The 23,819-nt window shown below is 46.6% G+C and overlaps 1 protein-coding gene across 1 annotated transcript in view; it reads right to left on the reverse strand.

Moving 5' to 3' along the window:
- Positions 1 to 15,907: 15,907 nt before the first annotated feature.
- The window catches only part of LOC137417822 (uncharacterized), a 109,263-nt gene continuing 101,351 nt past the window's right edge, over positions 15,908 to 23,819 (reverse strand). Inside the window, exon 5 of the mRNA XM_068103738.2 lies at positions 15,908 to 16,811. Coding sequence (XP_067959839.1) covers positions 16,531 to 16,811 — 281 coding nt within the window. The 3' untranslated portion in view covers positions 15,908 to 16,530. The remainder of the gene's footprint in view (positions 16,812 to 23,819) is intronic.

Here is a 23,819-nt window from a genome sequence, read left to right on the forward strand (position 1 = left end):
CCTCTTCTTAGGTATTGTTCTTCATCTTTCTCAACTAATATTGAATCTTCCTTTTCAATTGGGGTTATTCTTCTTCTGTCCACCCAGTTAAATTGCTTTTGTGTATTACTCAATGCCTGAGATAACTTATGAGGTCGATATTATACATTTAAAATAAAAAAACATTTTAAAGCCTTTAATCCTCATACGTCATGTGCACAAGGTGTGGATCACTGATCTCTATACTAACTGGATAGATAGGAAGGGAAGCTCATTTTTTGAAGCCATTTGTCCGCCATCTTTGCTCCCCCACGATTCCCCAAAACGAATGTCATTTACCGATGTAATGTGATTCCTCTTCTTCATTCACATCAACCGCTGCGGTTTTTATAACCGGAAGCAGCGTACGATGGCATTGCATCAATCCTGTAATAATGCTTTTTCAACACTGGAACGGATTAAAATCAATTCGGAATGGAATAAAATAAAGTGGGAAGGTGGAATTTTCGAAGGAAATATGCTGATAATTAAATATTAAATTCTTTTAATTCCCTCTAAATATTAAATTGTGGCGGGCTCAAGGGGCAATAATTCCGCGCACCAGTGGGTGGCGCGAGCGTCCAGGCGGGGAACTAAAATGCATGCCCCGCCTTTCGACCGATCGGCCACGCCCGGGGGCAAGGCGTGGCCTCGGGACATATATGCGGGCTCTAAGTTCGAGCCCGCCGAGTGCTGAAGTGACGAGCTCTTAATAAAGACTCTTGTTGTATCAACGCGTTGTGGCCTACCTCTCTGGCAATCGAGTCGTGTGTGCACAGCACTACAAAATATTAAATAAATTAAATATTCAAATAATAATTAATAATATTAAATATTAAATAATTAAATATAATTAAATAAATTAAATTAAATATTAAATAATATTAATATTAATATTAAATATTAATAGTAATTAAATATTCTTTAAAAATTTAAAGAATAGGAAAATAGGACTGCGTTTACTTTTTCATAGCTGATAATTATATAACATGGATCTGCAAAATAAATTGGTATGTGAATACTTGTATACGTACCATATTTGTGGTCAAGTGTTGGTTTTGTTGTGGCGCTGATGTATGTAACGGGAGCGAGGTCAGCAGGGCAGATGGGGATTGGGGGTGTGTGTGGGGTGTGTGTGGGGTGTTGGGTGTGTGTGTGGGGTGTTGGGGTGTGTGTGGGGTGTTGGGGGTGTGTGTGGGGTGTTGGGGGTGTGTGTGGGGTGTTGGGGATGTGTGTGGGGTGTTGGGGGTGTGTGTGGGGTGTTGGGGGTGTGTGGGGTGTTGGGGGTGGTGTGTGGGGTGTTGGAGGTGTGTGTGGGGGTGTGTGTGGGGTGTTGAGTGTGTGTGGGGGTGTGTGTGGAGTGTTGAGTGTGTGTGTGTGTGGGGTGTTGGGGGGGGTGTGTGGGGGTGTTGAGTGTGTGTGTGGGGTGTTGAGTGTGTGTGTGGGGTGTTGAGTGTGTGTGGGGGTGTGTGTGTGGGGTGTTGAGTGTGTGTGTGTGGTGTTGAGTGTGTGTGTGGGTTGTTGGGTGTGTGTGTGGGTTGTTGAGTGTGTGTGTGGGTGTGTGTGTGGGGTGTTGAGTGTGTGTGTATGGGGGGAGTGTGTGTGGGGTGTTAATAAATAATAATAATAATAATAAAGGAGTCTTATTTAGCCCCATCAAGCAGAGTAAACGACTCTCATGGCGCTTTACATTATCATGCGAACGCACACACACCACACACACGTACACAAACATACACACACACAGACACACCTTCACTCTTGCCCTATTCCTCTCCCTCCCCATTCAAAACCCACAGATGTGTACTCCCCCTCCTCCTCCCCTCCCTCCCCCGCACATGTACACAGACATACTCTCGATCTCTGTCCCACCTCAAACCAAAGGGAAAACAGGACTTAGACTTTGAAAGACTTGTGAAACAGATAGGTTTTGAGGGAGGTTTTAAAGGCAGGAAGAGAGTCAACATGTCGAACAGAGGAAGGCAAGTCATTCCAGAGCAGAGGTGCAGCAAAGGAAAAGGATTTCTCGCCAAATGACTTGGTGTTGGTGCGCGGCGGCTCCAAGGTCATAGAGTCGTCGCTTGAACGAAGCCGTCGCCGAGGTTCATAGAGAGTGAGCAAATCGGAGAGATAGTGAGGTCCCGTTCCACACAATGATTTATAACATAGTGTGCAAATTTTGTGTTGCACACGAGCAGAGACAGACAGCCAGTGTAAAGATTCAAGAAGCGGAGTAACATGGTCAAGACTTCTTCGCCTTACAGACAAGACGAGCGGCAGAGTTTTGAACCTTTTGTAACTTATCCAAGAGAAACTGAGGGCAGCCAACATACAAAGAATTACAATAGTCTAGCCTTGAGAGGACAAGGGCACAGACCAGAGTTAGAGCAGCTTGAGGAGTAAGAAAGTGGCGAATGGATGCGATCTTTCGCACCTGAAAGTATGCTGATTTGCAAGCTTGAAGTACTTGCTTGGAAAATGTCATGTTACAGTCGAAAACCACACCAAGGTTCTTGGCCGACGAAACAAAGTTTACATCGGTTTCACCAACATGAATAGTGGTAGGAAGTGAACATTGTAGAGGACATCTGTGCGATCTTACAATCATAGACTCTGTTTTAGCATCGTTCAGCTGAAGTTTGTTTTGGGTCATCCACGCATTCACCTCGGCAATACAGCCTTCTAACACTTCAACAGTGGGCACGATTTGTTGAATCGTGCTTCCTTTGTACAGCTGATTGTTGTCCGCAAATGCGTGGTGATCAACTGAATGTCTGGCAACAAGATCAAATAGAGGCTGAGTGTACAAAAGAAAGAGGATAGGTCCCAGGACTGAGCCCTGGGGAACGCCAAAGGAAAGCGGAGAAGGGGCTGATTTCTGGCCATTGACAACAACTGTTTGCACTCTATCAGTAAGATAGGACATCAGCCAAGAAAGGGGAGTACCAGTTATACCAAATGTGATTTCAAGATGACGAATTAAGACACTATGGTCAATCGTGTCAAAGGCAGCAGACAAGTCCAAAAGAGCAAGAACGGAAACCTTACCACAGTCAAGAGAGGTCAGAAGATCATTGGTTATTCTTAGGAGAGCGGTCTCGGTGCTATGGCCTGGTCTATATGCTGACTGGCGAGAATTGAAAAGATTATTTGAAACTAGATGGTCATTCATCTGTGATAGCACAATTCTTTCTGTGATCTTTGACAGGAAAGACAGGTTGGAGATAGGACGGTAATTTTTCATGTCGTTAAGGTCAAGGGTGGGCTTTTTAAGAAGTGGTTTAACAAGAGCTTGCTTAAAGAGAAGCGGAAATGAACCCGTAGTCAGAGAATCATTGATAACTGCAGTAATAAATGGGAGGAGGGTGTCCAAACACTCAATAAACAAATCGGTGGGAAGGGGGTCGAGATCACATGTTTTTATGTTTGCCTTGAGGATTGCACATTTGACAATTTCCTCAGTAACAGGAGTAAACGAACTAAGAGGTCGTCCGTGAAAGCAGTGTTCAGCATCATCGAAGGAAAGGAGTGACTGCTTGTCAAGATTGTTTCTTATTGACTGAATTTTATTGTGAAAGAAATGCAGGAAGCGTTGGGGTAGTTCGTTTTGAGGAAACACAGTGGGAAGAACGGATTTATTTTTGGTGGCAAACAGGCGGTTGGTAATGCTGAACAGTTGCTTGCAGGAGGAGCTCCTAGTAATCCGATCAGAAATATATGACGTTTTTGCTTTCAGAATGATTTTTATGACGAGTCTTTTAGCTATGTTATACAACTGTTTATGGACTGTGAGGCCAGTCTTCAGCCACTCTCTCGGCACATCGTCGTTCCTTTTTGGCAGCCCTGACTTCGTCGCTGACTGCGCTGAACCACGGAGTACTCCTGCGTCTGGGAACGGCGCGCCGTGTCGCTGGTGGGGTGTTGGGGGTGTGTGTGGGGTGTTGGGGGTGTGTGTGGGGTGTTGGGGTGTGTGTGGGGGTGTTGGGGGTGTGTGTGGGGTGTGTGTGGTGTGTTGGGGTGTGTGTGGGGTGTTGGGGGTGTGTGTGGGGTATTGGGGCGGGGGGGGGGAATGTGTTGGGTGTTGGGGGGGGGGGGGAGTGTGGAGTGTTGGGGGGCCCGGGGAAGGTGTTCGGAGGGGGGGGGGGTGTTCGGGGGAGGATGTGGGGTTTTGGGGGGGGGTGTGGGGTGTTGGGAGGGGGGGTGTGGGGTGGAGAGGGTGGGGTGTTGGGGGGGGGGGACTGGAGGGGGTGGGGTGTTGGGGATGTGTGTGGAAGGGGTGGGGTGTTCGAGATGTGTGTGGAGGGGGTGGGGTGTTGGGGATGTGTGTGGAGGGGGTGGGGTGTTGGGGATGTGTGTGGAGGGGGTGGGGTGTTGGGGATGTGTGTGGAGGGGGTGGGGTGTTGGGGATGTGTGTGGAGGGAGTGGGGTGTTGGGTATGTGTGTGGAGGGGGTGGGGTGTTGGGGATGTGTGTGGAGGGGGTGGGGTGTTGGGGATGTGTATGGAGGGGGTGGGGTGTTGGTGGTGTGTGTGTGGAATGGGGGTTGGTGGTGTGTGGATGGGGGTTGGGGTGTTGGAGACGTGTGTGGAGAGGGTGGGGTGTTGTAGACGTGTGTGGAGGGGGTGGGGTGTTGGAGACGTGTGTGGAGGGGGTGGGGTGTTGGAGACGTGTGTGGAGGGGGTGGGGTGTTGGAGACGTGTGTGGAGGGGGTGGGGTGTTGGAGACGTGTGTGGAGGGGGTGGGGTGTTGGAGACGTGTGTAGAGGGGGTGGGGTGTTGGAGACGTGTGTGGAGGGGGTGGGGTGTTGGGGATGTGTGTGGAGGGGGTGGGGTGTTGGGGATGTGTATGGAGGGGGTGGGGTGTTGGTGGTGTGTGTGTGGAATGGGGGTTGGTGGTGTGTGGATGGGGGTTGGGGTGTTGGAGACGTGTGTGGAGAGGGTGGGGTGTTGGAGACGTGTGTGGAGGGGGTGGGGTGTTGGAGACGTGTGTGGAGGGGGTGGGGTGTTGGAGACGTGTGTGGAGGGGGTGGGGTGTTGGAGACGTGTGTGGAGGGGGTGGGGTGTTGGAGACGTGTGTGGAGGGGGTGGGGTGTTGGAGACGTGTGTGGAGGGGGTGGGGTGTTGGAGACGTGTGTGGAGGGGGTGGGGTGTTGGAGACGTGTTTGGAGGGGGTGGGGGTGTTGGAGACGTGGGTGGAGGGGGTGGGGTGTTGGAGACGTGTGTGGAGGGGGATGTTGGGTGTGTGTCTGTTGGTTCCGATGGTGGTGGTGAGTGGTGGTGGGAATAATTCAACAAATTATTTGTTCGTCGCACTTTTAAACTCTAGATGTGAGATTTTGAAAAATGATGACGGCATCATCGTACGTGAATCACAAATCGTTTGTTGCTGTGGCCATAATTCACAGATTTACAAAAAATAGTCACGAGCAACAGGAGGAATTAATTGTTCATTCACTTTGAAAAAGATGTTTTGGGCCTGAGAAAAGTTTACCGAGACGAGGCAAATGACGTCGCGAACGATGAGACACCAAACGTCTCTCGATAAACGTCCGGAGGATTCCGCACGATTACAAAAATGCCATTTCGGAGTGTTGGGAAAAGTGCAGCCAAATTTATTGGAGAAATATCCAACAATAGAATGTGTCGGCTTAATAATTCACACCAGTATGATTTAAAATAGAGTGCACGACAATATCAAATGTTGTTTGTCAATATCAACCAAATGTTGTTCGATTGTGTCATATTGCATGTTTTCTTCTTCGGAGCGAGTGCAGGTTCAACTTGACCCTCACATGGTACTCGAGCTGTCCCAGAAGGGTTACATTTTATTTGCGTCGCCACTTTGGCCTGGCCATGGGAGGTTATTAACATTCCTGTTCCTCAACCTATTCCATTCAATCAGTAAAGGTGTGAGGGGAGTGGGGGGGGGGGGGGGTGAGGGAGGGGAGTGGGGGGGGGGGGGTGAGGATGGGGGCGTGGGGGGTGGGGGGGGGGGGAAGAGAATGAGGCTTTTACTTTCACTGCTCTAGCACAACAATGGGGTTTATAACTACATTATATTGCACGCAACAACCAATTTCACCAAAATTTTGAGCAGGGATGGATTAAATCAAGCGAATGGGATCGGCGACAGCATTTATTATTCTCTTTGATCTTGCATTGAATAATCCCAAAAAAATAAAGCGAAATCCCATGATGTAGCTTGGAACAAAATGGCGCACATTCCATCCGAGCCGTCCAGTTGTTAGAACGGCTGCTTTTGGATAAAGCGTGAAAACATTGCAAATGCAGCTTCGGGTTTATCCGTTGGCACCATATGTCCTGCACCCTGAAAAATACAAGCGTTCACAGCATTAGAAACATTTTCAATTACAAGATTTAAACATTACAGACTGGACCACGTGGAGGAAGGCTTGCGGCCTGCAGGGGACTGAAACACAGTGGGATCGTCGAGTCAAACGACATGTTTGAATCGACCTGATTGGGCGAAAATCTCGAGTAACAGGAGACAATCGAAGCACCCAGGTGACCATAATCTTTCATGTTGTAACATTCTGTGAAGTGAAAATTAATTTCCATCACTCGTCATAAATCAAGGCCTTATTAGTCAGGGCCGCTAGGGATATTTTGGGGCCGTTTGGTTCAAATTCTTCCAAAAGCACCAAATTTGGCCCAGATGTTGCCCATGCCATACTCTTTCGATTTTTGACGGGCGCCAAGACGGGTGCCCCCCCTCCCCCCCGGGGCCCCCCTATTGGCGAAATACTAAATGGCCGCCACCCGGATTAGAGGAAAATCAGTTAAATAACCAAAAGGGTTGGAATCATGTATGATACCACCTTTCAGGGGTTTTCGAGGTCGAGGAATCCAATTATGATGTTATTTTGATGATTCGAGGTCAAGGTCAACCCTCAAGGTCATCTTAAATGTCATTTTTGAGTCAAACATGTCGGTTTTTGAGTTTTTTGTCAAGATTTACGCGAGGTTCACCATTTTATGTTTCTGGGTTGGGTAATCGAACTCTGACCTTATTTTTGACAATTAGAGGAAATATTTACATGTCTATTTCCTAAATTTCAGGCATATGCAGTTCATCAGTCTAATTACAAAGGTACGGATTTTGATGTTTTATGAACTGTATGCCATATCCTTGTGTTTAATTTTTGTGCGATCATGATCCGGGTTCATGTATACATGATTGTATACATGTCATAAATATGACGTCATAGGTCATGTGACCTGGCGGCCATATTGGATTTTATGAAAACCTTAAAAATGGATCCCTGCCTTCATTTTTCGATCGATTCATTTTGAACTTTGACCACTTATAGTATGCCATGTGATTGGATGCATATCCTAATTATGACGTCATAGGTCAGGTGACATGGCGGGATGGACTGGTATGGTCCCCGGATCATACCGCCCTTGGCGCCCGTCAAAAATCGAAAGAATATGGCATGGGCAACATCTGCGCCAAATTTGATGCTTTTGGAAGAATTTGAACCAAAATATCCCTAAGGGCCCTGACTACAGCTAATGCTAGCAGTTGAGATAGCCAGCTTAACGTGTATCTGAGGGATGGCGCATTTGTGATGAAAAACCCTCTCTGTAAACAGACAGACAGTTTATAGTCGGGTGAGGAATCGAACGCAATTTCACTGTGCGCTTTGTCCATAAACCATCTGTCACCATGTATCACGAGAATTTGGCGGCTGACACGATGGCCTACAGGTACCCACACTCACCTGGAAGCTGTCTATCCTGGGATCGAGTGTACCGTACCTAGTTACCTAGCTGGCATTCGGTGGTGGACGTTGAAGACCCCACGGTGTCCTTCGCGAAGAGTAGGCGAGCTATCTCCAGTATCCTGAAAATAATTACTAATTCCTGCACTAACCAGCAGAGGGCACTGCACCAGGGGCACAGTCGCACCCTCAGCCAATGAACCCACCCTGCATGAAGAAGAAGAAGATAGTGATAGTGTTCATGTAAGATGTTCAGGTGACGTTCACGTTACATTTGGTGTCCATTTTCCTTTTTGTCGGTCACCGGATCTGAATTAACGAGTATCACCTCAAGTCTGTATGCAACTTTACTTACGAAGCACAGAGATTTTGTGGACATTAAACTTTGAAAGAAGAAAGTGCTTGCAAAATGGATCCATGCAAATGCTAATAACATATGCTGTCCAAGGCAGGACTGATTGCGTGAACTCTGAAGTCCATTCCAAGGAATGCTGTTGAATTTGAGTTACGAGTCTTACGGAGGAACAGTGAGCTGAGCCAATGGCAGCGCTGATGGGAAATGATCTGGGTTTCTGATAAATTTTCTCTGCTGATTGATTTATGTGAATTGAAAATGGTTGATGATTGATTTGCCTTTGATTTCCCCTTCTGATTTCCCTGTCTTTCAGACACCATGTCTTTCGACACGTAGTGCGCTCGTCACCCATCGGCTAGAAACAGCAATATTGATTTTCCTCCATGGAGCACACACCCATGCACCTCTTTCTCCAATACCTACATTTACACGATGTTAAGATATTGGCATGGGCCAAGTTTCTACCTTTGCATTAGAGAAATTAAAACGATAGGAACATTGCTTTCTACAGTAAAGGGCTTTAAAATAATTTTATGTTGGATTACCCCCAAGGGAACAAGCATTCTGAGTATTGTGCTGCAATACATGTCCCCTACCGGCAGTCTGTCGTCCGGAAAACTGTTGGGGAAATTACACGTGTGTGAATTATATAATTACCAACTCACGGTCTGAGGTAACTCGGCTAAACATTATTCGATTTGCACCAAATAAAGTTGCTGAATGGTTGCACAGACCCCTACTTCTCACTAAAAGTGGAAACAGAATGTAAATCGGAGTTAAAATAAGCCCGCAAGGTCGCTCCGTGGAGCAGCCTGCATGTATTGCACTATGTGTGAATTATATAATTACCAACTCACGGTCTGAGGTAACTCGGCTAAGAATTATTCGATTTGCACCAAATAAAGTTCATGAATGGTTGCAGAGACCCCTACTTCTCACTAAAAGTGGAAACAGAATGTAAATTGGAGGTAAAACAAGGAATATTAACAGCTTTGACTTACCGCACTCCAAATTATAGTCCGGAAAACTGTTGGGGAAATTACCAAAGTTCAAAGTGCCATAACTTTGTCAAAAATGATCGAAACGTTGTGAAGTTCGAACTTGTTCTGTAACGTATCATGAGGAAACCATGTACCAAGTTTGAAATCATTAGCATTAAGGCTTTAGGAAAAAAAGTCCGGAAAGCTGTTCTTTGCATGACGGACTGACGGACTGACAGACTGACAGTCAGAGGGACGGCCTGCAAACCTATAGTCCGCTCCGGTGTACACCGGTAGGGGACTAATACCAATTAATAGAGGATTTGTGGAATTTTGAAACTTGGACAAGGTTGTTGATGGAAACTTACATTGTTTTAATTAAAATTGAGAGGAATAAAATAAAATACAGATCTTGGAGAAAGACTCTTGCTCCCAACTTAAATAATGGAAAATTAAGTAAGGTAATGGAAAATTCTGTGAGAAATATGTTAAGATTGGTAAATATGACTTTCCTATTTTGTAAATAAATATTCAGGTTGATTGATGGACGACATTTTATATAAAGTATAAAATTGTGGGAGGAGAAGTATCTTTAGGGAAAAGCTCCTTTAAGGATAAGTTTAAATGATAAAACTGAAGTAAATATGTGGGTGGAGTTAATATACTGTATATGGATACAGACAGTTTTATTTTGGGAAAAATGATTATTATGAGGAAAATGTTGTTGGAAATATGGTGAAACCTACATAGATATACGGAGGGAAGATAAGGGGTAATGTGGGATATGAACTTTTATCAAATAGCCACCAACAATATGTATTTTGTATGCAGTTACAGGGCATACCTTTGGTTAATACCTGAGATGGAATGAGACACTAAATATGATATTACAGTAACAGAGGATGTAAAAGAAACTGACTTTTCTAATAATTGCAGTCCCGTTATGAGTGCCATGTGAGTTCACCATATTTATCATTAACAACCCCCCAGAAGGACTATTCTGTTTAAGGTAGGAGAGGGGGCTTGCGATTTGGCATATCATATTCCATGCTTACGTCTACGGTTCCGAGTTGTGTGACACCCACCTTGATATGGAAATAATGGTAAAGACGCAAACAAGTGTACATAAAGCATGGGTTTGTGTATTTTTCAAGAGATTGCTGAAAATGGCAATATATCTGTCTCACAATAAAATGATATGCTTTGGGAGTAAAATTAGCCAAAGTTGTAAGGAATCTTACACGGACTTAGCAGAGTGCTCACTGCTCACGGATCTCTGATACCTACAAATTTGGATTTTATCAGAATGTAAAATTGTGCTGTAGGTATGGATGTGTATTAGGGGTAGATGATATGTTTTAATAAACAAAGACAGATGTGATAATGGACAAGAGCTCACTAAGATGAGCCGGATGATTTATGAAAGGAGATTTAAAAATACTCGCTGAGAACGGTAATATTTTGATATGTACCAGGGAGTGGGTTCTGGGTAAAGATTTGTTGAATTAATAACACAAGAAATGGTAATGGTAGACTTGAACGTATCTTGATTTATGGAAGTAGAATGATGTGATGAGTGAATAATTTTAGGATGCTGGTTAAATTTAGTGAGATATTTTGAAAGCAATATTAGAGTTATGATTCTCCCTTATGGAAGTTGGAAAAAAAACACCACCTTTAGAGGCCATTTTTCCCCGCAAGCGGGGGTTGGCCTTTTTCGGGAACCGTGGTTGTTGTTGTTTTTCGGTCCCCTTTTTTAAGCAATGTTTTACGGCCGGATGCCCTTCCTGACGCCAACCCTTTTTGCCGCCTTTAACGACAACCAGGGAATTACCAGTGAACTGGTCCTCAATTACCCTTACGGAAGTTGGAAGACAGTTCCAAAACAAGGGATCTATAATTGACTAAAGTAGGGATGACATCTTTTGTTTGAGCTATGAAAAATTAATAATAATTATAATAGAATGCATCCATGGCAGTAAAGGAAGCAGAATTTTACGTGTAGCCGAGTTGCCCTGAGGTTATGCATCAATATGATTAGCAATCCCAGGTTTTATATCTGGTGGAGGTCTCATGTGGAAGTATAATTGCTTGGTAGATAAAAAGGTACTGCATGTAGTCAGAAACTTTTACGCCCATTAAGGCCAAACAAATTGGGAAAAACTGTAATTGCATATGTAATTTGCAGATGAGTAATTTGGTAAACCAATTTTGGAAAACAAACTTTATTTGGAAAATATTTCCAAAGGTCTATTAAAATGTTACAGTATGACAGTTGTCAGGGAAAGCCCATTGGATGAATATAAGATCTGTATGTATATGTATATAATTTTTTTGCAAATCATAAGAAATGGTAGAATAAAAATAAATAAATAATAGGAACGGACGTATACAAGGGATAGTTGACATGTTTTACAGATGATCAGGTGGTAGGACATAAGGAAAAGAGAAGTTTGGTGGGAAGTGGGGAGACACCTCTAAAACCTGATGGATCACACGGAATTAATACTTTTCTGCATTTAGCCCACACAAGAGCTCATTCATATAGCAAATGAGAGTAATTGTTGGATATGTACACAGATGCCACATTCTCGTGAGAATGGAATACCATTGGAGGTAGCTCCTTTTGGTTGGGATGAATTATGTAGTCGTTTCCCAAGGATGCGATAAAGCAGTGTCATCTAAGGAGATAGTGATGCCAGGTGTACAAGGTTGGGAAAAAGAGGGTATAAATGTAATGAATTTGAGGATAGTTTTAACCCCAAAAAGGATACTGGAAAGATGCCCCCTTACTTACCTATTCCACAGCAAATAAAAGGAGTAGTTTGCTATTTTTGACCTCCAAGTCACGAAAATTCTAGGAAATACTTTCGGAGGCTGGGGTGTGTCTGTTATGAAATTCATTTTCACCATTCTATCTGTGATTTTGATTGTATTGTGCCTTATCAAATGCACACCAGTGCAGCAGTGCAAAAAAAGATATACGCGCTGGAGGTGCTTGGAAGTGGAGAGATTCTGTGGGGAGGTGAGCTTGCGGTTCTGCTGGGAGAGACGCTGTTTCAGCGGCCCAGCAGCGTGAAGCCCTGACGTGCTGTTTTTCGAGCAGCCTTGCTGTGTGAACCAGTTTGCGGTGGCATCGGTGGCCATCGTTCCAGCCTTACGTCCCGTGCGGGATCAAGCTCCAGCCAGCATCCAGCTGAACCTTCCTCCCCTTCCAGCCATTCATTCCCATTCGTGTAAGTCTGAATGTCATCTGTTTGTCTGTGTTGTCCCTGGGAATAAGTAAGACTGTATCGATAAGTAGAATTGCACTGTGTCTTCTTCTTCTTCTGTAAATTACTTTCGTTTTCTTTCCTCCTCCTTGGTTTCTTTGATTGTGTAAATAGTAATTGGTTAATAAATCCTGTTATTTCCTACCTTCGTCTTCTTCTTCATGCTCGTCCGGTCGTCTTTGTGATTTCCCCATTGAACACCTGTGGCACGATTTGGCCAACGTTTAGGATCGGGTTTAGTTTTTGTTAATGGCTCGAGCCACGGGCTGCGAAAAACCGCTCAGCAAAATAACATCTTGCCCGTGGTCTCGAGCGAAGTTGCTCACCTGCCTCGTAGAGGGAGCGGGGAAGCTTCAGGAGCAGAGACGGCCAGTGAAAATAGAAGGGGGATCAACCCCCCCCCCGCCCACCCCCCGCTAAGGGGAAGCGCCGTACTCCGTTTCCGTAACAATTTCCGTAACTACATCCTCAAAACCTCCAAAACGCGAGGAGACTTTTCGGGAGATGTGCATGATTGATCTGTATTGATTCCATTTGGCATTACACTTTCACACTTCTCTTCACTATTTAGCAAGCCAAAATAACTATTGGACACACGGCTACCACAAATAGGGGGGTACTGCCAGACGATTCGCTAAGCAAAGTGGCCAACGTTGGAGACCTTTATTCTCCTGTTCAAAGACCTGCCCGGACTACGCAAAGGTATGTCCGTGGAGAACTATTTGACCAGGGATCCTCCGGTGAATTCGGTAATGATTTAACCAAAGGACCGAAACTAAAAGAACAGGAATTATTTGTGGAAGCAGGTTTAAATGAAGTCAACCTGTGACTCAAACAATTAATTTGGACACTTCTATATTGTTGTCATGAGAATGACAAAAGGGAGGATTTGTTGAAGAAAATTAATTATTTTGCGTACGTAATTTGTGCAATTGAATGGATTTTCTTGAGCCTCGACCTGTTGTTGCAAACACTTAAGTTTTAATTGTTTAATTGCTTGCTTAAGCTTAATTAATACATATATTAATCAGCGTTAAGTGTATTTTATTTTATTCAGCAGTCTAACTATTTGCCTGAGAGCTTTTGGACAAGTTTGAAATCTGTGCAACTGACGAACTCTCGCAGGGCTGGCTCGTGTGCAAACCCCTGAGGCAACGAGCCTGCTCGTCGAAGATTGACTTATCGGCACATCGGCCAGTTTGAAGTTCTTTTAATTAAATATTCATAGGATTTCATGTTACCTATGAAAATGCTTTAAAACGTTAACTCATACAGTCACGTGAAAAAGTAAGTACACCCCATGTAAAGTTTTGACTTTTTCAACATATTTCAACATACAGCTATTTGATCTTCATTTCAACAATATTGATAGATAAAGGTGATATAATATAACAAATATCATGAAACATTTACATTTTTTAGTCCATTGTATAATTTAAATAAACATAAATGCAAATTTCGCATGTGGAAAAAGTAAGTACACCCTTGGCTCTAATAGGAGGTATTGCCCCCTTTGGCAGAAACAACCTCAAGTAGGCGTTTCTTATAACTGTCTACCAGTCTCTGACATCGACTGGAAGAAATGTTTGCCCACTCCTCCATGCAGAATTCTTTCAGCTGTGCGATGTTTGAGGGGTTTCTTGCATGCACAGCTTGTTTCAAATCCCCCCACAACATCTCGATGGGATTTAGATCCGGGCTTTGACTTGGCCATTCCAGAACCCTCCATTTCTTTCTTTTCAGCCATTCCTTGGTGGATTTACTGGTATGTTTAGGGTCATTGTCCTGTTGTAAGGTCTACCTTCGGTTGAGCTTCAACTTTCCGACAGATGGCCTCACATTATCCTCAAGCACCCTCTGGTACAATGAAGAATTCATAGTGGATTCTATGATGGTGAGCTTCCCAGGCCCTGATGCAGCAAAGCTGCCCCAAACCATAATATTTCCACCACCATGCTTTACAGTTGATATCAGGTTCTTGTGGTCAAATGCTGTCTTTGGTTTTCGCCAAACATGTCTTCTGGTACTGTGGCCAAATAGCTCTACCTTTGACTCATCTGTCCAGAGCACATTGTTCCAGAAGTGCTGGTCTTTGCCTAGGTGTTCAATGGCAAACTTTAGTCTTGCCCTGATGTTCTTTCTGGACAGCAAAGGTTTCCTCCTGGCACACCTCCCATGTAGATCAAATTTGTGCAGCCTCTTTCTCATCGTAGACTCGTGCACTTTGACATCAACAGTGGCAAGAGCTACCTGTAGGTCCCGTGATGACATTCTGGGGTTCTTAGAGACTTATTTCAGCATCTTGCGGTCTGCTCTCGGGCTGAACTTGCTGGGGCGGCCTGGCCTGAACAAGTTGGCAGTTGTTTGGAATCTTCTCCACTTGTAGATGATCTTCCGGACAGTCGAATGATTGATTTCAAATTGTTTGGAGATCTTTTTAAATCCCTTCCCAGACTCGTAGGCATCTATAACCTTCTTTCTGAAGGCCTCAGAGAGCTCTTTTGATCTTGGCATGCTGATGCCACACACTTCAACAACAATGGGCAAACCAAACGAAATGTCTGAGGTTTAAATAAGACAGGTTCCTCCAAGATCCTCTCTGACGATGTTCTAATCATTTGCACCTGAGCTCGTGCACCTGATTCTAATTTTAGGTATTTGAAGTAGTGATAAATGTCGGGGTGTACTTACTTTTTCCACATGTGAAATTTGCATTTATGTTTATATAAATTATACAATGGACTACAAAATGTAAATGTTTCATGATATTTGTTATATTATATCACCTTTATCTATCAATATTGTTGAAATGAAGATCAAATAGCTGTATGTTGAAATATGGTGAAAAAGTCAAAAACTTTACATGGGGTGTACTTACTTTTTCACATGACTGTATATTAAAGATTTAGTCTATAGAACAAACATTTAATTATGAGCAAGTGTATTGTAGTTCTGAAACTATACTGCAAGGAGTCAGCATTTGTAACTGATTAAAACATTTTCTCCCTTTGAGAATAAATAATTCCCTGTTTAAATGAAAATCACACACTTTCTCTTGTAGGCTTATAACTGCAGCTTCACAATAACTGAGAATTGTACCCAAAATCTCTCCCAAGATGAAAGGAATGGACGAAACCAGATTGCCTTCATCATAAACCCAGTTGTAATCTTAAAAGTCACAGAACTTGTTTATACTGAATTGCGAGGCAGACCAGATTCTTGGTAAAAGTTTCTTGAATCTCTTGCAACTTTTCTTATCTCGTTCCCCCATTCCCTGATCTAAGTTCCTCCCTCTCTCTCTCTCTCTCTCTCTCCTCCCCTCAGCCCCACCCTATTGTCCTTGTTCTTCACAAAAGTATAAAGAAGACTGTGCTGCACCAATGTTTCAGGATTTTGCTTAGGAACAGTTGTGTGTGTGTGTGTTTTTTTTGGATTTGGATTCTTGCCAAGTGGTTTTCTGTATTCCTTTGACATATATCTTCCTTGTAACCGATGCGAAGTCCTCCACGTTTCATTAAAAGCAGTCGATTGTCTTCTGAACATGTTTGGACAATTTATTATTGAGTCTTGTCAATCATTCAAGGCTAAATTAATTCCCTAACATCATCCTCCATATGTTTGGACTGTGTGTCGATCTGAGTATATGGGACATATTTGTTTGTATCAATGTCACACATATCATATATCCCACCATATCCCATGTGGAGTGGAGTGTCGTTCTTACAAAGAGCGAGTCTGACAGTGAGTGCAAACAAGTGATGTGTAAATACTCAACTCTAGACTGATTCGGCCCAATGCTCATATCAAACCTTTTATTATATTGTATGATAAATAAAATTGGCATGCTATAGAGTTTCATGCATAGAGAAAGAGTTAAAGATGGAAGACTGCTCCAAGGGTAGTGCTCCCGGCCTGTAAGTGGAGGCTCCGGGTTTGCTCAGCGAGAGCTATCAGCCCAAGAACCCAAGACGTTGGGTTTACTCATCAAGCACGACATGGAGAGGAATGAAGATAAGATCAGGGTGGTAGGTGGGAGACAGGTGGGGTTTGGGGTTGTGAAGGCAGTAACAGAACAACATGGAGGAAAATTGAGAGAAATTTCTGACTAGGGAAAGCGGAGAAAAGGGAGGATGGAGATGAGCGAATGCTGTCAAAGGAGGTGCTAGGCAGGTAGTTGGGCACTCGGTGTAGGTGAGAATTGAGGAGGAGGAGCATCAGGTGAGAGAGAGTCGGTGTGTGCGGAGTCAAGGCTGGGCGAACTGGCAAGGGCTGGAGATTGGCAGAGAGACTGGGAAGCAGAATGGGATGAGGGTGGGGGTAGAGGGGGTGACTGCGGGGGGATGGCTGGAGACTCTGAGGTGTGGGTGGGGGAGAGAGGGGGCGACATCGGACTGGACCACGCGAGGATGCGAGCTTCGGAGAATGCAAATTGCCTGCGGACGGCTGAGGCGGTAGGAAGGCATCAGGGGTGGAGTGGGGGAAAAGAGGAACACAAATGACAATTACTTATATATTACACATATATTACTACACATATATTATCACACATATAATATTACACATATATTTATTAAACATCACACATATTATTACACATATATGATTACATATTGTTGCGAATATGGAATTTGGCCTCCATATCCGCTTGTAAATATTCCCCTATTTTCTCCGATACTCCCCAACTCTCCCCTTACCCCATTCCCTAGTCCCATTGTCTGTAAACAACACCCATTAGAGCCGATCTTCCCCTTCATTCCCCCATTAAATGTCGTGCCCAGGTCCCCCGCACCACACGTAGACAACTTTCGGACATCTTCCTAGTTATTCTTAGTCTATGTCAGTTAAGGCCTCGTTTCCATTAATTATGACTCTTCGTTGCACCAGAATGTGATGATATGGCACCAGTAGGAGTTTAGGACCTTCCCATACCTCCCCGCATCTCTTCCCATCATCTCAAGCTCCAACAACAACCACAACAACAGCGGCTTTGCGTCCTCACTCCGGCTCGGTTGGCCGCCATTGAACATGTGCTCGACGGGGTTACCCAGAAGGGGGCTCCCTGTCGGCCCCTCGTCAAGGGCGGAGCCGGTAACCCCCGCACCCAATGAGAAGCCATGGGCCGATGCCATCTGGGGCGGCGCTAACGAGCCGAGGGCGTGTCACTCCCCGCCGGATATACGCGGCCCCGCGCCGGACGTGACGTCAGATGCGCCCCGAGCTTGGAAGGACAAGACGCCACCCTCCCGAGCGCTGAGCGACCTCCCCGCATCTGCTGGACACCACCGTACGTGATTCTGTCCCTGAGCCAGGTGCACCTGAGCCATCGACTGCCGCTTTCCTTGCCATCAAATCCCGTGTGAGTCAGCGTTGTCCCGTTTATCTGTGGTCTGTCTAGGGTTAATATAAGGTTGTGTCTAAGTGCCCACCTTCCTATGTTTCCCTCTTGTCCCTGTAATCTAACCTTTTCCGCCTTAATATAACCTCCTCCGGAGGTCTTGAGAACTGAACCCCTGGTGTCGTATTGTGTGATTATAATCCAGCCGGGTGTCTTCTTTTCCTTATTGAGCCAGCATAGCGCGGCTTCGTCGACGTTCGAGTACAATCGGGTAACTTGTACGGATACGGCGGCCATCCCGCTCGGCCCACCATACCATCAAAGTCGTATCTGTAACAATTGGTGTCGAGGAGTGAGATTCGGACCCGGGACTAAATTAGTTAGGCCCAAATTTTGGGAGGGAAAATCGATCCGGAGCGCGTACTGCGCTCGACAAAATCGATCCGGAGCGCGTACTGCGCTCGACAAAATCGATCCGGAGCGCGTACGGCGCTCGACAAAATCGATCCGGAGCGCGGGTACTGCGCTCGACGAAAGTATAACGGCGAAATTTCGAATTTGTTTTACGAAACTCGAATTTTGAAAGTCGCGCTATGGCGGATCAAGACGGCTGGGGTCCGGTAGGGGAGAGTGAAGCAGGGTCGGTCCAGGACCAAATTGAGACACGTGAGGAGAGCGAAACAGCGGGGGTAGCAGACGCGCGAAATGGCGCCTCGCACATAGCTACGTGGGCCGCACCCGCTGCACAAGTGGGAGGGATGGCCCAGATGCAGGTCCTCATGGAGCAATTTATGGCGCAAATGCAGGCGTCCCTCAAACTGCAGAGTAACCAATTGGGGGTAATGGGGAACCGGATGGATGCTCAGGGTGAGCGATTGGAGGGCCAAATGGGGGTAATGGGAAACCAAATGGGGGTAATGAGGGACGAAGCGAGGGCTCAGAGTGAGCAAATGGGGGTAATGAGGGACGAAGCGAGGGGTACCAGTGAGGGATTAGACAATAATTTTAAGGGATTAGACAATAATTTTAAGGGATTAGACATGAAATTTGGGAAATTAGACGATAGATTAGGGGAAATACAGGAGGGGTTAACGGGGGTAGAAAACAGAATGGCCGCTCAAGAGAATCAAATGGAAGGGATGCAAAAAGGGTTAGAGGGGTTAGAAAACACCATGGAAGGCAAATTGAGGGACATGAGGGACCAAGCGGAAAGGGAAGTTAACCAAATGGGGCAGCAGATAGAGGGGGTCAGAATGGGGGTAGAAACCAAACTGGATGCTCACAGGGAGGAAATGGAGCAGATGAGGGTGGCATCTGGGCAGGAGATGCAAGTGATGGGAGAGGAGATCAGAGGAGGAGTGAGTGAGGAAGTCGGAGGAGTGCGCGAGGAGGTGAGGCACTGTGAGGAGCACATGGAAAAGGAGGTGAGAAAGGCGACTGTAAAGTTACAAGGGGGCATAGAGGACCTGACGCAGGAGGTGGAGCAGCTGACGGTGGGACAGACGGAGTTAGTGGAGCAGGTTCAAAGGAACACTGCGGTATTAGGAGGTTTAAAGGCGACACAGAAAGAACTAAAAGATGACTTGGTAGCGACGAAGAGGGAATGTCAGATGGTACGTGAGGGACTGACAACGAGGTTGGACGAGGTGATAGAGGTAATGGAGACGAAGGACCGGCAGGTGAGGACGCACCTGGAAACGGTCAAGGTAGCCTTGGAGGACGAGCTTGAGGAGACGTACCGGGGAATAAAAGAGGTGAGGCACAAATTAGAAGAAGTGGAAGAAGGGGTGAGCGAAATTAAGAAGCGACGGAGAGGGGATAAGAAAGAAATAAAAGAGGAGATAAAAGAATTGGTCCAAAGTCTGTGTTTGGATCGTGATGATGTGCTCATTAACCGGATGAGGGATTCGCAGGTGATGGAGGAGAAGCGAAGAGGAAGAGGACCCGGTGTAAGTGGTGACCAATATGGTCGTGCGTATGATGCGCCAGGGGATTTAAGAAGCTTGGGGGTCGAGATAGACCCGGGTGTTCGTGAGAGGCCGTTGGTGAGGTGTGTGACAGGTCTGGTGTGCGAAAGAGGAGGTGTGCGAGAAAGTCCGACTCTGGGGTGTGTGAGGAAAAAGTGTGTGCCCAGGAGTGAGGGTGTTGGCGAGAATGAGTCGGTCGTAGCGCGTGTGCGAGGGAGCACATGGAAGCGTGGTGTGGTGAGTGTTACAGAGGGTGTGACGGGAGAGTGTGCGCAGGAGTGTGCGCGAGAAAGGTGTGTGACGGACAGGTGCATGAGGAAAGAGTGCGCTGTCAGAAGTAAGGAAGAGTGTCCACCTGTGGTGAGTGTTACAGAGGGTGTGACGGGAGAGTGTGCGCAGGAGTGTGCGCGAGAAAGGTGTGTGACGGACAGGTGCATGAGGAAAGAGTGCGCTGTCAGAAGTAAGGAAGAGTGTCCACCTGTGGTGAGTGTTACAGAGGGTGTAACGGGAGAGTGTGCGCGAGAAAGGTGTGTGACGGACAGGTGCATGGGGAAAGAGTGTGCTGTCAAGAGTAAGGGTGAGTGCGTTGTCACGAGTGGAGGTGAGAGTAGTGAGAGTGACATGGAGCGTGAGTTAGTTGTGACAGGTGAGCGAGGATGTACACCTGGGATGGAAGGATGCACACCTGGAATGGTAGAGCGTGAGTGGGAATGCACGCTGGAGTTGGTGGTGAGGCACGTGGTTGGGTGTGCGAATGAGGGCACACCTGTGATTGTCACAGAGGAGGTGACCGAGGAGGGGGCGCGAAGCGGTGTATTGGTGAGGTGTGCGAGCAACGAATGTGTGCCAAAGTGTTCGGTGGTCAGGTGTGTGACCAAGGCTGTGAGTGGAATGAGGGTACCTGGGTGTGTAAGGAAAGGTACGAGGAGCATGGGCACGGCTGGATGTGTGAGCAAGGAACGGGCTGCGGGATGTAAGCATGCAGGTGAAGCATCGACGTTAGACGGGGTAGAGTTTAGAGCGACTTTTAGCCGAAGCAGGCCCTCGGTGCGTGCTGGGCCTCGCTTTGAACGGCCGCGTCCGTGCTCCACTAGGCGGAGCTGGCAGCCCGATAGGAAGGGTCGTCATGGCGACCACTTCTTGGTGAGACGTGCCGGCAGGTCGAGATCGGGGCATTGGATGGCTCCACGCCGAGGTGATGCATGGGATCTCGGCCCGGGTAAGCCCCCGTCCCTGCACCGAGTGCCGGACGCATCCAGCCGCTGGCACAAAACAACCAGCATCCATTGCTTGGCTTTACGAAGCCGGGCTTTGGACAGGGATTGGCGCACCGAGAGGTATTAGTGAGTAGACTGGGTGATGAGGTTAGTGTTTTGGACCCAAAATTAGAGAAAAACAAAATTTGATGATTGGCAAGGGATTGGCAGTAGTGATTGGCAGATGATGGGCAGTGATTGGCAAATTTTTAATTTGTTGCAATTTGATGTGCGAAATTGGTAGTGAGAGACCCCCGATGTGGTGGGATGGCAAATCCACCATCCCTCACAGTGGGGCAAAGGAGCAATAGCTTATGGGGTGTATGGCAGTGAAAACTAGCCCGGGTGGGTTAGGATATGGTGTGTAGGGATCTAGCGAAGATGACATTAGGTAACGTTAAGTTTAGTTAGTGACTGATACCTGTAGTGGGGACGCAGGTAGATTAGTATGGATGATAATGACGTGGGAGCGCAATAGTTTAAAGGGACGACTGGGAAGCGCAAGTTTCAGAAGGGAGTAGTTAGCTGAGATGATGCCGTGTGAGTGAGAATTGAACAGGTGTGATTGCACAGGTGTGCAACTGGACAGGTGTGATTGCACAGGTGTGCAACTGGACAGGTGTGTGGAGCAGTGTATGAGTAGTGAGTGTGTGGATCAGCGCGAATGCGCTTGGGGAGAGAAGGGTGCAGGTGGCACCAGGTGTGAGAGCACAGGTGTGCAGGTACAGGTGTGTGGAGAGAGTTGGAGTAAGTGGTATGGAGTGGTGTGCGTGGTGCGAAGGTGTGGATGGGGGAAGAGTGGACCCCTTTCACGAGTACCCGGGGCGAGTAGTGTAAGTGTTAGGTAGAGGGTACAGGTAAATTGTGGATGGATATTGGCATTTGTGGTGCGGTTGCAGAATGGTGTTGTGGATGGGTGCATTAGTGTTGTGGAAATGGCTGGGCGTGTAGCCTGTTAGTGTGTGTAGTTGGTTGGGCACTCCACCACTGTGAGGATGTCGGCCAGGTGAGGCCGCAGGTGGGCTCTGGGAGCCGGTAGTTGTGAGTGGGTGCCTGAGGATCCCGGGTGTGGATCGGGCAGCCCAGTGCCAGAGAGGGCACGGAGTGGGGAGAGAGCCAGAGGGCCTTCCCCAGGTAGTTAGGTTAGGGTGAGGAGCAGGTAAGCTCGGAGGCAACTGCAGTGGTGGAGGTGTGCAGGTGGGTAGGCCCACTGGGAGAGGTACACGTCGCAGCCCAGAAATTGTACGAGGGCACCGGGAGATGAATCGGGGGAGTGAGACCCCAAATTGAAGAGCACCACAGTTTGGCCAATGGGAATTGGTTTTTAGAACCCATAGTGTAAGAGGGCCAATGGGTTGGCCGGAGAAAGACCCCGGGTAGTGTAAAGTTGTTAAAGTCATTTAGGAAATAGTTAGGATTGATGAACCTGTCGCACCATACGCAGCCACTTACCTGTGGTGATGATGATGACTCCACACCTGTGTTTTCTTTGTTTTGTGCAGGAAATGAGAATTGCTGTGTGGATTTGTGAGACGCATCACGACGTGGATGAGACATTGGGGTGATTCCATCTCTCCCTCCTTAGGAGGGACTGATGATGAGTTGGAGATGGCAAATTATGATGTTGAGTTGGAGATGGCAAATTTTGATGAGAGTTGAAAATGGCAAATTTGATTGGTTAGGAGGGAGAGAAGACGAATTTGGTATATGGGAGGAACGGGGAAGACAGTAGGGATGTTTGTGGATTTGTAAAGTAGATGTTTATGGGTAGTGTTGTGTTTTGTTGATACAGTAAGGGGTAAGGGAGGGGCCATGTAGGTTACCTGGTGGGGGGGGGCGTACGGTAGGAACGTACCTGTCTCACCTGGTTCCCATGTGCCCCCAGTGTGCATCACCTTGCATTGCGTGCACTTTTGCGCCCTTACCACCTTGCTCACTTGTCTTGTTTTTGTCTCCCACCTCCGAGGATCTGGCTTTGGGGTAGAGAGAGAGGAGAGAGAGGTGCTGGCGACGCAGTTGTGGGCCTGCACTTTCGCTGTTCGCTGCCTGGATCGGTACACCATATGGACCGCAATGTTTGTGGCCACCCACAATGGACCGCAGTTCGTTTGCGGCCAAGCACCACCCGGGGATGGACCTATGGGTCAACGTGGCACCTATGCCATACAGGTGAACCACTTTTAGTTAACCACCAAGTGCACCACAAGAAGAGCAAGAGACACCTGCAGGGTTAGGGGTTGTTGAAGTTATTTTTATTTCATTGAACAATGGTGACTGCACCGATTGGTGGTGGGGTGGTGCTGTTGATGCTCGGAAAGGGTGCTCTGCACGTTATTAAAGGCCGTCGGCCACAGAGCACTCGTGGGTTGGTGTATCGATGTTGGCAAGCGCGCTCTCTCTATGCATAACATCTGCATGTGTTCCTCCAAAGACAGGTCCTGGATCGTAGTGTAAATATCAGCGTAGTCTTGTAAATAATGCTCCCTACCGGCTGTATGTTTAGTTTGAGAATTCTTTCCGGATTCGGTTATCCTGTGGGTGTGTTTCTGTGAGGAGAAGGGTGCAACGTCGCAGGGGGACATATTTACTCATTTGTGAATATCTGTAAAACTGTCGCACTCAGGGTAGAGTTAATAGTAGAGGGAACTACATTGCGTGCCACACTAAAGTAGGTAAAAATTTATCGGGTCGGGACGCCCCGAGGGTAGAGAAGGGTGCAATGTTGCGAATATGGAATTTGGCCTCCATATCCGCTTGTAAATATTCCCCTATTTTCTCCGATACTCCCCAACTCTCCCCTTACCCCATTCCCTAGTCCCATTGTCTGTAAACAACACCCATTAGAGCCGATCTTCCCCTTCATTCCCCCATTAAATGTCGTGCCCAGGTCCCC

Source organism: Myxine glutinosa, chromosome 2, assembly GCF_964187855.1.
Source record: "Myxine glutinosa chromosome 2, kmMyxGlut1.1, whole genome shotgun sequence".
Classification (NCBI taxonomy): domain Eukaryota; kingdom Metazoa; phylum Chordata; class Myxini; order Myxiniformes; family Myxinidae; genus Myxine; species Myxine glutinosa.